Source organism: Eriocheir sinensis, chromosome 61 (genome assembly GCF_024679095.1).
Source record: "Eriocheir sinensis breed Jianghai 21 chromosome 61, ASM2467909v1, whole genome shotgun sequence".
Lineage (NCBI taxonomy): Eukaryota > Metazoa > Arthropoda > Malacostraca > Decapoda > Varunidae > Eriocheir > Eriocheir sinensis.
In genome coordinates, this window is record NC_066569.1 from 7,187,637 (window position 1) to 7,199,970 (window position 12,334).

At 39.5% G+C, this 12,334-nt stretch overlaps 1 protein-coding gene across 1 annotated transcript in view; it reads right to left on the reverse strand.

Moving 5' to 3' along the window:
- LOC126986306 (ras-related protein Rap-1b-like) overlaps positions 1-11,547 on the reverse strand; it is a 26,197-nt gene extending 14,650 nt beyond the window's left edge. Inside the window, exon 1 of the mRNA XM_050842285.1 lies at positions 10,768-11,547. Within this exon, the coding sequence (XP_050698242.1) occupies positions 10,768-10,909 (142 nt within the window). The 5' untranslated portion in view covers positions 10,910-11,547. The remainder of the gene's footprint in view (positions 1-10,767) is intronic.
- Between the last annotated feature and the right edge of the window lie 787 nt (positions 11,548-12,334).

The window sequence follows — 12,334 nt, forward strand, 5'->3', positions numbered from 1 at the left end:
AACGATATGGATAGATATAAAGAGTGGAAGTGATAGATAGATAGACAGATAGAGGGAGAAAGCGAGAGATAGATAGATAGATAGAATGAAAGATAGAAAGAAAGAAAGAGAGGAAAGAAGAAGCAAAAAAACGAAAAAAAAGAGCGATGGATAGATATATAGAGAGAGGAAGTGATAGATAGATAGACAGATGGAGGAAGAAAGCGAGAGATAGATAGATAGATAGAATGAGAAACAAACAAACTAATTGACAGACAAACAAACAGAGATATAAAACAAAATAAAACAAACATTCTGAGGGACAAACAAACAAAAAAGCAAGTCAGTGCAAATATGTCAAGAGAGAGAGAGAGAGAGAGAGAGAGAACTTCATTTCTCTACTTTGAAACTCCACGGTCATTACTCCCATGTTTTCAGTCACTCGAAGGGCGCTGCTCTCTCTCTCTCTCTCTCTCTCTCTCTCTCTCTCTCTCTCTCTGGTATATTTTTAATTACGAAATCGTTAACATCAAATTTCTTTCATTTTTATTTATAATGTGAAAAAATATACTTATTATTTTTTCCTTCACAGTTTTCTTCATTATAATTTTTTTCTTCTCTTCCTTCTCATTTTCCTTCATTTTCTCCTCTTCCTCCTTCTCCGTCTCTTCCTTCTCCTCATTCTATATTTTCTTTCATATTTCCTTAGACTTTTTTCGTCATTTTATTGTTTCTTCCTCTTCCTCTTCCTCCTTCTCATTTTCGTTCATTTTCTCGCCTTCCTCCTTCTCCATCTCTTCCTCTTCTTCGTTCTTTCTATTTTTTTCCTTTCTTTTCTTTTAGTATTTTCCTTTCATTTTCATTCCTTTCCGTAATGTCTCTTGCTTCATGTCTTTCCTTTCATTTTCCTTCCCTACCTTTTCAAAGTCTTCCTCCTCCTCCTCCTCCTCCTCCTCCTCCTCCTCCTCCTCCTCCTTCTTCTTTGAGTAGGCTTCGACCTCTAAAAAGACTCAGCAATGAAGAAAAGAGAGAGAGAGAGAGAGAGAGAGAGAGAGAGAGAGATGCACACTTCATAAACAATCTCTCTCTCTCTCTCTCTCTCTCATAAATCACAAAGTCCTTCCATCCTTCCTCCATTATTTGAAGAAGCAAAAAGCAAACCCACCATTAGACCTCCCTTTCCTCCTCGCTGATGAGAGGAGGAAGAGGAGGAGGAAGAGGAGGAGGAGGAGGAGGAGGGGGTAAATGTAAAGAGACATGAAAGAGGACTAAAATGAGAGAGGAGGAGGAGGAGGAGGAGGAGGAGGAGGGAGATCAAGAGGAGAAGTAGGAGGAGGAGGAGGAGGAGGAGGAGGTATAGATGACAGGATCCTTCAAGAAGACGAATGACCTCTTCCATAAAAGGGGAAAAGAAGGAGGAAAAGGAAGGATTTAAAGAGCATCAAATGGCCTTTTAATTTCCCTTCTTTATACTTGAGAGAGAGAGAGAGAGAGAGCCAGAGAGAGAGAGAGACAGCATATATATTTCAGTTCCTCTCTGTTCCTTTATGATCTTGACTTGTATGACATCTATAATTTTCTCTCTCTCTCTCAACCCATCCACTTTATTCTCCCCCTTCCTTCTCTCCTCTATCTTACTCCTCCTTTAATTCCACCTCTTTTCTTCTTTTTTTCCTTCTTATTCCTGTCATTTCTTTTTTATTCGTCTTCTTTCTTCCTTTCTTTTGTATCCTATTTTATCATCTTATCCAAATCTCTTCTCTCCCTTCCTTTCTCTTCTTCCCTCTTTCTTTTTCCCTTTCCATCTATTTTCTTCTTTATTTTTCTTCTTCTCTGCCCTCTTTTTTTATGTCTTTTTTCCTCCCTTTCCATTCTTTTTTTTCCATTTTCCCTTTTCGTACACATTGTTATTTTTTTCCTTTTCTATCTTTCTTTTTTTTCTTGTTTTTTTGTTTCTTTTTGGATATTTTCTTTCCCCATTCATGTTTTTCTTCCTGTTTTTTTTTCGCCTGCTTTTTTTTTTTATCTTCAATCTTTTTCTTTTATTTATATTTCTCTGGTTTTTTTTATCTTTCTTTTTCTTCTATTTCTATTTTTTTCTTATTTTTTTCTGTTTTTTTTCTCTTATCTTTATCTGCTTTTCTTTTTCTTGTTTTCTTTTTCTTCTATTTCTATTTTTTTGTTCTTAATCTTTCTTTTTTTCTTTCTTTTTTGTCTTACCTTCTACCTTTATCTCTGTTATTCTTGTTCTTTATTTTCCTTCCATTTCTATTTCTATTTTTTGTTCTTGATCTTTCCTTTTCATCTATTTCTGTTTCTTTATTCTCCTCTTCTTGTTCCTCTTGTTCTCCTTATCCACCTCCACCATCGGAAAGGAAGAAAGGAAAGAAGGAAGAAGGAACAAAAGGAAAGGAAGAAAGAGAAGAATCGATAAATATAGGTTGATGGATAATTGGATAGATGGATCGAGACAGAAATAGATAGAAAATGAATAGACGAGTAATGGAGGTAGACAGACGGAGTGAAAGAAGAACAGAAAGAAAGGAAGAAAAAGATAGACAAAATGATGAAGATGGAATTGAGGAGGAAGAAAAGACCCATCCTCCTCCCCCTCCTCCTCCTCCTCCTCCTCATCATCATCATCATCGTCGTCATCATCACCATCATCATCATCATCATCACCATCATCATCAACATAATTGCGGTTCACCTTTCTAATAATAAAAGTCACCTGTCTGTACACACCTGGCGCCCCCCCTCCCCCTTCCTCCCACTCCTTCCTCTTTCCCTCCTCCCCTTTCCTCCCTCTCTCCCACCTGTCACCTTACTTTTTTCTCTCTCTCTCTCTCTCTCTCTCTCTCTCTCTCTCTCTCTCTCTCTCTCTCTCTCTCTCTCTCTCTCTCACTCTCTCTTCCTCCATTTTGTCACTTTCCCTCCCTTTCTCTTAACCTTCCTTCCCTCCCTATTCTCTCTCCCTCCCTCTTTTCCTTCCCTCCCATCCACCTTTCACCTTATTCCCCTCCTTGTCTTCCTCCTTTTTCTTTCTCTCCCTCTTTCTCTTTCCTCGTCCTCTTTCCTTCCCTCTTTCTCTCCCTTCCTCCCTATCACCTAACCTGCCTCCCTCTTTCCCTCCTTCCTCTTGTTTTACCTCCCCTCCCCTCCCCCCCTTTTTCTCCCTTTCTTCCTCCCCTCCCACCCTATTTTTCTCCTCTTTACCTTCCCTTCCACACACCTTCCTCTTTTCCTCCCTTCTTCTCCTCTCTCCCTCCCACATATCACCTCCCCTTCCCCTCCATCCCTCCCTTCTCCCTCTCACCTGCCCTGTCACCTTACATCACTATTTCTCCCCTCCCTCCTTCCTCCCCTCCCTTCCTCTCTCCCTCCCTCCCTCCTATCATCTCTCGTCGCCTTGATTAATATTGTAGCTTCGTGGAAAAGAAGGAAGAGAAAGAAACCATAAAAAATATAAAGAACGAAAAAAAGTGGGTTGAAGTTATGAATGAGGGGAAAGGAGAGAGAGAGAGAGAGAGAGAGAGAGAGAGAGAGAGAGAGAGAACTTGAGGAGGGGAAAGAAATGGAAAAAGTGTAAAAATAAAGAGAGAAATCACACAACTGGAAAAAAGTAAAACAATAACAACAAATATAGAGAAAAAATATTAATAGTAAAACAAAAGAAGGAAAGAAAGAAAATAATACAAAAATTCAGTATATATATGAGAGAGAGAGAGAGAGAGAGAGAGAGAGAGAGAGAGAGAGAGAGAGAGAGAGAAAAAACAATAAAATAACGAAAGAAGATGAAAGGTAGTAGAGGAAGGAAAGGGAAAGGGAATGGAAAGAAGGAAAAGAAAGGGAGGGAGGAAGGAATGGAATAAAAGGGGAAGGAAAGAAGGAAGGGAAGGGAGGAAGGATGAAAGATGCAAGGGAAAGAGGAGAGGAAAAAAGAGATAGATAGATAAATGGTTAGATGGATAGATAGAAAATAAATAGATAAACAGACAAAGAAAAAAAGAAGGAAAACATTATAGAAATTGATTTGACTCTTGATTACGAATGTGTTAGTATAGACTCATTTGATTTGTTTTGTTATTAAGCGCTGTGTGATCTATCTGTCTTCATATATACTCTTCAACAATAGAGTTTTGTTATTTGTGTGTGTGATCTCTCTGTCTTATATATATAAACTTGTTTTCATATTATCTTCAGATCTATCTGTCTTCATATATACTCGCTTGTTTTCATATTATCTTCAACAATAGATTCTCATTGATTTTCTTGGTCTGGGTTTTAACTTAATGATTTTTGAGTGTGTGGTTATTGCATTACTAAAATCATCTTCTTTTTTTATCTCTTTATATATCTTTATTCTCCCTTTCTCTCTCTTCTTCTTTCCTTCTCTTCCCGTTCGCATCTTTTCATGTTTTATTTCTTCTGCTGCTGTTTTATTTTTTGTTCTTTTTGTTATTAATTTTTGTAGTTTTTTTTTGTTCCTGGTTTTGTGTTTTTCTTTTCATTATCTGCGTTTTTTCTACATATATTTCCTCCTCTCAATCCTCCTCCTCCTCCTCCTCCTCTTCCTCCTCCTCTTCTTCATCTTCCTCTTCCCACTTCTTTTTCATACTTCTATTTCCTCCTCCATATCTCCTCCTCCTCCTCCGTGATCTCTGTTTTTTCTACTTCTATTTCCTCCTCCTAATCCTCCTCTTCCTTCTCCTCCTCCTCCTCCTCCTCCTCCTCCTCCTCCATGACCACTGTTTTCTCTACCTCTATTTTCTCCTCCTCCTCCTCCTCCTCTTCTTCCCTCGTCAGCAATCATATAACGTCGCAGTAACACCCACATGACAGCAGAGAAAAAACTCGGATTAAAACTCAAACATCATATCCTGTTTAATTGTCTCTGTTAAAGGCTACACTACACCACCAGAGGCTCGGTAAGGCGTTGTGTTTTTCATCTCCCTTCTGTTATTACGTCTATTTCCGGCGTAAAGGAAGGTATGTTTAACGGTGAAGTGCGGCGTGCGTCACTAAGGGTTCGTAATACAAGACTCTGATGGCTTGAAGTGATACGATTATTTTTATCATTATTATTATTATTACTTTTTTCGAGTGGGTTGGAGGAGATTATTTCGTTTTTTTTCTCATAAACTCTACGGTTATTACTCCGATGATTTAATTTACTAAAAGGGTACTGCGCGCTCTCTCTCTCTCTCTCTCTCTCTCTCTCTCTCTCTCTCTCTCTCTCTCTCTCTCTCTCTCTCTCTCTCTCTCTCTCTCTCTCTCTCTCTCTCTCTCTCTCTCTCTCTCTCTCTCTCTCTCTCTCTCTCTCTCTCTCTCTCTCTCTCTCTCTCTCTCTCTCTCTCTCTCTCTCTCTCTCTCCTTTAGTACAGATTAAGTGATGACATAATTATGGGGAGTTTAATCCTAATCTTCTGTCGGTTCGTGGCACTGAGTCTTGGTTTTAATCCTTTCGTTAGTGTTGTTTATTGTTTTATGTTGTTGTTGGGAGAAGAGTGATTAAGAGAAGGAAGGAGGGAAGGAAAGAGAATGGGAAAGGAAAAGGTAGGGAAGGGAAGGGAGGATGGGATGCAAGGTGGAAAGAAGAGAGAAAGGAAGGAAGAAAAAAAGAAAGAAAGGAAAAAGCAAGGAAAGAACAGAGGAATGGATTAATAGATAGACAATTAGATAGATAGAAAATAAATAGATTGGTAAATAGAGATAGAGAGGCGCAAATAAAATAAAAAAGAAAGAAAGGCGAACAAAAAGATGAAAATACAATTGAGGATGAAGAAAAGACGAGAGAGAGAGAGAGAGAGAGAGAGAGAGAGAGGGGGCACACATTAATTCCTTTTCGATCGGATTATTTTATTCAAAGCCAACCAGGAAGTCGAACATTTCTGTGCACATATTCTCTCCTTCCTTTTCATCTTTTCTCCCTCCATTTTTCTCCTCTTCCTCTTCCTCCTGCTCCTCCTTTTTCTCCTCCTCCTCCTCCTTTCTTTGCACGCACACAAGTCAACAGAACCTTTATTGGCAAGCAGCTGACTGGTTGACGCTTTAATGAGGAAGTTTTTTCATCTTTAAATAGTCGTTAGAAGCTGGCAAGGCTATTTGGAAACTGAGAGAGAGAGAGAGAGAGAGAGAGAGAGAGAGAGAGAGAGAGAGAGAGAGAGAGAGAGATGGAACTGATCTATGAAAGGGAAGCGAGGAAAGAAGGAATGAAGGAAAGGATGAGGGAAAGAAGAAGAATCAATAGAAAAAAATAGGTAGATGGATAGGTAGAAAATAAATAGATAATTGAGATAGACAAACGCAGATAAAAGAAACAAATAAAGAAAGAAAGAGAGAAAGATATATAGCAAAAGGAAGACGGGGGAAAAAAGATAAAAATATAATTGCCTTGGAAGAAAAGACGAGAGAGAGAGAGAGAGAGAGAGAGAGAGAGAGAGAGAGAGAGAGAGAGAGATGGAACAGATATATGAAAATTGATGAGAAAGAAAGAGAAAGGAGTTAAAGTGAAAAGTTTGAGAAAAAGAGGAGAATAAAGTGGATATATGGAAATTTAGAGATAGACAAAAAGAAAGAAAGGAAAAGGATTGCGGAATAGAAAGGATTAAGAGAAGATTTAGAGGGACGAAGAAGGAATGAGAGAGAAATGAAAACTTAGAGAAATAAGGAAAGAAAAAAGTAAGATAGATGTAAAGTTGGAACAATATTTTGGAACTAAGAATGATAGGCAAGGAGAGAGAAAACGAAGATGTAGAAAATGTAAATTCAAAGAGAAAGAAAGAAAGAAAAAAAATGAAGTAGATAACAGTTATAAGAGAAAAATATTATAGAGAGGTAGAGAAAAAAGAAAAAAGGAAGGAAGAAAGAAAGAAAGAAAGAAAGACGAAAGAAATGAAATAAAGAAAGAAACAAGAAAAAAGAAAGAAAAAAGGAAGTATGTAACAGTTATAAGCGAAAATTATTACAGAGGAGGTAGAGAAAAAAAAGAAAGAAAGGAAGAAAGAAAGAAAGAAGGAAAGACGAAAGAAATGAAATAGATAAGAAAACAAAAAGAAAGAAAGAAAAAAAATAGTGATCATTTGTAAGCGAAAATTATTACAGAGGAGGCAGAGAAAAAAGAAAGAAATGAAGGAAAAAAGAAAGTAAGACGAAAGAAATGAAATAGAGAAGGAAACAATGAAAAAGAAAGACAAGAAAACGAAAATAAGGAAAAAGACAAAAAATATAGAACAGAAAAAAGAAAGAGCATAAACAAAACAAATAAAGAAAAGTAAAAAAAAAACGAAAGAAAGAAGAAAGGAAAAAGAGAGTAAAGTTATAAGGAGGTTAGTGGGTGAGGAGAAAGAGGAAGAAGAAGAGGAAGAGGAAGAGGAAGACGAAATAAAAGAGGGGGTTGACTGAGGTGAAAATTAAGTTAGAAGTTGACGAGAAAGAAAATGTCAAAAAGAAAAAAGTAGAACAGACGAGAGATGAAAATAATCGCAAATAATGACAAAGAGAATGAAAGAAGGAATGGTGGCAAGAGAGATAAAGAAGAGAGAGAAAAAGGGGGAAAGAAGGAAAGAGAAAGGGAAATACAGGTGAGAGATGGAGAGAAAGAACGAAAAAGAGAATATCAGCTTAAGAGATAAAAGAGGGAGAAAGGAGAAAAAGAAAACATGGATAATAAAGATAAATGAGAGAGAAAGAAAGAAAGAAAATAGGAAAATAACAAGAGAAATACAGGTGAGAGAAAGAAAGACAGAAGGAAAATGGGAATGGCAGCTAAAGAGATAAAAGAGGGAGAAAGGAGAAAAAGAAAACATGGATAACACAGATAAATGAGAGAGAAAGAGATAAAAGAGGGAGAAAGGAGAAAAAGAAAACATGGATAACACAGATAAATGAGAGAGAAAGAAAGAAGAAAATAGGAAAATAACAAGAGAAATAAAAGAGCGAGATAGAGATAAAGAAAGAAAAAGGAAAATATCAGCTAAAGAGATAAAGGAGGAAGAAAGGAGAAAAAGAAAACATGAAAAATACAGATAAATGAGAGAGAAAGAAAGAAGAAAAGAGGAAAATGTCAAGAAAATAAAGAAGCGAGATAGAGAAAGGGAGAGAAAGAAAAGAAAGAAGAAAAGAAGAAAGTGAGAGAGAGAGAGAGAGAGAACAATCAGTAATAAGTTAAATAGCATCCTCTCTCCCTCGCTCTCCTCAATTACTCGACAGGCAGGTAGATTTAATTGTTAGTCGGGGATTAGCTGAGTTACCCTTAAAATGACCCTCCCCTCCCCTCCCGTTCCGTATCCCATTTTCTTTAATCGCATTGTTGAGGAGGAAAACGGGATGATGGTTGTGATTATAATGATGACAATAATGATAATAATAATAATAATAATAATAATAATAATAATAATAATATCGACGACGACTATTACTACTACTGCTACTACAACGTGAACTCTCCTCCTCCTCCTCCTCCTCCTCCTCCTCCTCCTCCTCCTCTTCTTCCTCTTCCTACTGCAAACGTGACAATCATCATACGAACTGTCACTCTTCTCTCTCTCTCCCTCCCCTCTCTCTCTCCCTCTCTCCCTCTCTCTCGCTCTCTCTCTCTCCTCCCTTGCGTCTCCCCACGTGTGAAAAATACCCGGAAAGGGAAACACACATCGCATTACACGTGAATTCTCTCTCTCTCTCTCTCTCTCTCTCTCTCTCTCTCTCTCTCTCTCTCTCTCTCTCTCTCTCTCTCTCTCTCTCTCTCTCTCTCTCTCTCTCTCTCTCTCTCTCTCTCATTGTTAAGCGTTTTTCATTGTCCTCCTTCACCTATTAAAATGGAGAGAGAGAGAGAGAGAGAGAGAGAGAGAGAGAGAGAGAGAGAATAAATGGCAAAAACACAGACAGACAAAGAGGAACAGTAACATTAAACAGACTGAAAGATTAACAAACAAACAGACAGACAGACAGGCAGATAGAGTTGGATTTTCAATAATTTATGCATTTAGGTTAAATATGTCTTTGTCTGTCTGTCTGTATGTGTGTATGTGTGAATGTGTGCATGTATGTGTGTGTATAAGTGAATGTGTGTGTGTGTGTGTGTGTGTGTGTGTGTGTGTGTGTGTGTGTGTGTGTGTGCGCCATTTCAACTATGTATGTATCTATCTATCTATCTATTTATCTATGTATTTCCTCGTGTATCCTCCCTTCCCTTCCCTTCCCTTCTCTTCCCTTCCCTTCTCTTCCCTTCCCTTCCCTTCTCTTCCCTTCCCTTCCCTTCCCTTCCCTTCTCTTCCCTTCCCTTCCCTTCCCTTCCCTTCCCTTCCCTTCCCTTCCCTTCCCTTCTCTTCCCTTCCTCCCTCCCTTCCTTCCTCCACTCCCTACTCTTCTCCCTTTTTATCTCTTCCTCGTGTCTTCCTTCTACCTCCTCTTCCTTATCCTTTGTTACTTCCTCTTCTCTTCCTCGTGTCTCTTCTCCTATAATTCCTTTCCCTTCTGTCTCTCTCCGGCATATGACCACAGATGTTGCGCCGACTAAACGAAACTTTCCAACTTTTCTCATGTATTTCTTTCCTCTCCTTTGCGTTTCTTTCGTCTCCCTTTCCTCACACTCTTACCTCCCCCCCCCCCCACACCCTTACCCACTCTCCTATTCTCCCATGTATCTCCCCCCTGCCACACCCTACATATACACACACTCAGATCCCCCTTCACACCCACACACACGCTCACACCCACACGCACTTACAGCCTTCCCACACAACCCCCCCCCCCCACACACACACACACCGATCCTTACCCCCACGGTCACACCTACACACTCCTACACAGACTCACTTACACCCACACACATACTCTCCACCCACAAACACACACCCTTACACCCTTTCACACCCCTACGCAGACACACACCTGACACACACACACTCACACACCCCAAAACACACACCCTTACACACCCCAGATTCACACACCCTTGCACATCCTCACTCTTCAACCTTCCCCCCTCTTACCCCCCCCCCCTCAGCCCCGCACATGCTTACTCACCCCCCCCCCAAAAAAAAACGATCCCTCGCATACTTACTCACCCCTCAACCTCCCTCCTCCCCACCCCTTAACCCCCCTCCCCCTCCCCCTACCCCCTCCTCCGCACACCACACACTCTTGCATACTCGTCACGTAATCTTGCAATGAAGTTCTTGGTGACGAAAATCCTTAAGTGTGACGGATTTTTTTTTTTTGGGGGGGGGGTCATAATTTTCCTGTATCCCTGTATATGATAAGATGTATTTTGTTATCCAGTGTAGAATTAACTGTTGTGGTCCACGCGATGACCAGTAGGTGATACATATCAAATTGATGTATGTGTTATCTCAGTTTTATAAATGCGATGTTGGTCTGCGAGGTTGATGTGTGTCTGTTGTGTGTGTGTGTGTGTGTGTGTGTGTGTGTGTGTGTGTGTGTGTGTGTACCGCAGTCTGTGTCTCTCTCCCGCATATTGAAATGTAAGACCTCCTCCTCCTCCTCCTCCTCCTCCTCCTCTTCTTCTTCTTCTTCTTTTCTTCTTCTTCCTCCTCCTCCTCCTCCTGCTCCTCCTCCTCCTCTTCTTGTACACGGAAATCCCTTATATTCTGAGGGGAAATACAAGACTCCTCCTGGTAAATAAGTACTTAACCATGGTCTAATACCTTACTTAACCATGACTGATGCCTCGTAGCGAGTAGCGGACTTTCTTTTTCACATTTGTTTCCTTTTTTTTATGCCCTTGAACTGACTCCTCTGCTCTAAAAAAAAAAAATGTATACTCACTGGGCAGCTGCAAGGTGTGGCTGTAGCAATCTTCCACCGTGGGTCTGTACACGGGGTTGAAGATTCCCTGCAAGAACTGAAGGACCAGGGACGTTTTGCCCACGCCGCCACCCCCGAGAATGACCAGCTTGTTCTCCTTCATGGTGGTGGTGCTGACGATGACGATGATGAGGTTGTTGTTGTTGTTGTTGTTGTTGTTGTTGTTTTTGCTGTTGTGTTTTATCTGTTCTTTGTTTTGTTTTGCTGATTTGATTGTTGTTGTTTTTTGCTGTTTTATTGTTTGTTTTGTCTTTGTTTTGTTGTGTTGTGAGGGGTTTGTTGTTCTTCTCGTTGTTGTTTTGTTGTGTTTGTGTTCGTTTTTTTGACTTTCTTTGTCTGTGTTTCTTTATTTGTTTTGTTATCTTGTTTTCTTAGTGGATTTATTTGTTTCTGTTTTTCCTTTTCTTTTTTTTCTTATCTTTGTCTTACTGTGGATTATTTTTCTTCTTTTTCTTTCCTTTCTTTCTTCTCTATGTTAAGTTGTTTGTTATAGTTGTTATCCTTCCTGTCTCCATTGTTGTCTTCTTTTGTCTTCTCTTATTCTTCTATTATTTCCTTCTTTCTTCTCTTCCTCCCTTTTCTTCTTTTCTTCTATTCCTTATGCTCAGTTTCTTTCCTCATTTTTGTCGTTTTTTTTATTTAATTATCTTCGTGTGAGTGTGTGTGTTTTCCTCTTTTTTTCTCTATGTAAATCTCTCTCTCTCTCTCTCTCTCTCTCTCTCTCTCTCTCTCTCTCTCTCTCTCTCTCCACGAATAGAATCACACTATTTCCGCATCAAAACAAGTTAAAACAAGTAAAACAATCCTTGAATCAACTCTCGGAGAACCCACAACGATGTCTTTCCGTAGTCTTGAATCTCTCTCTGTCTCTCTTTCTCTCTCTGTCTTTCTTTCTTTCCTTGTGTTGATGCGAAGTTAATCTCTCCTCCGTATCGCTGCTTTCACTATTTTCAAGCTCTTTCAATATCCACCAAAGTTATTAAGTCAACCTTGTAATTAGTATACTCGGAAAACCACTGAAACGTTGTGTGTTGAGTGTTAAAGTGTTATGTCTGTCTGTCTCCCCGCTGTTGTGTTCACCGTCTTGCTCTCTCACGCGTGCTGACTGGCTGAGGCGCAGGATCGAGGGTTCACACAGACCTCCTCTCTTCGTGACGGCCTGAGCCAGACTGATGCTGCGGCCGGGGTCTTCGTTCATATTTATGCTCACCGGAGAGGCAGTGGAAGGAGGAGGGAGGGAGGGATTGTGGTGGTGGTGGTGGTGGTGATGATGGTGGTGATGGTGATGGTGGTGTATGTGTGAGGGTAGTACTGTGTGTGTGTGTGTGTGTGTGTGTGTGTGTGTGAACGGTCATACATGCTAACATATACACACACATAGTAATTTTTTTTATATAATTATCCAGGTTTTTTTTATCTCTATCTATCTATCTGTCTACTTTTCTCTATTTTTCTCTCTTTCTTTCTGTCTTTCTTTCCTTCTGTCTGTATATCTATCTATATTTTCTCTTTTTTTACTCTCTCTCTC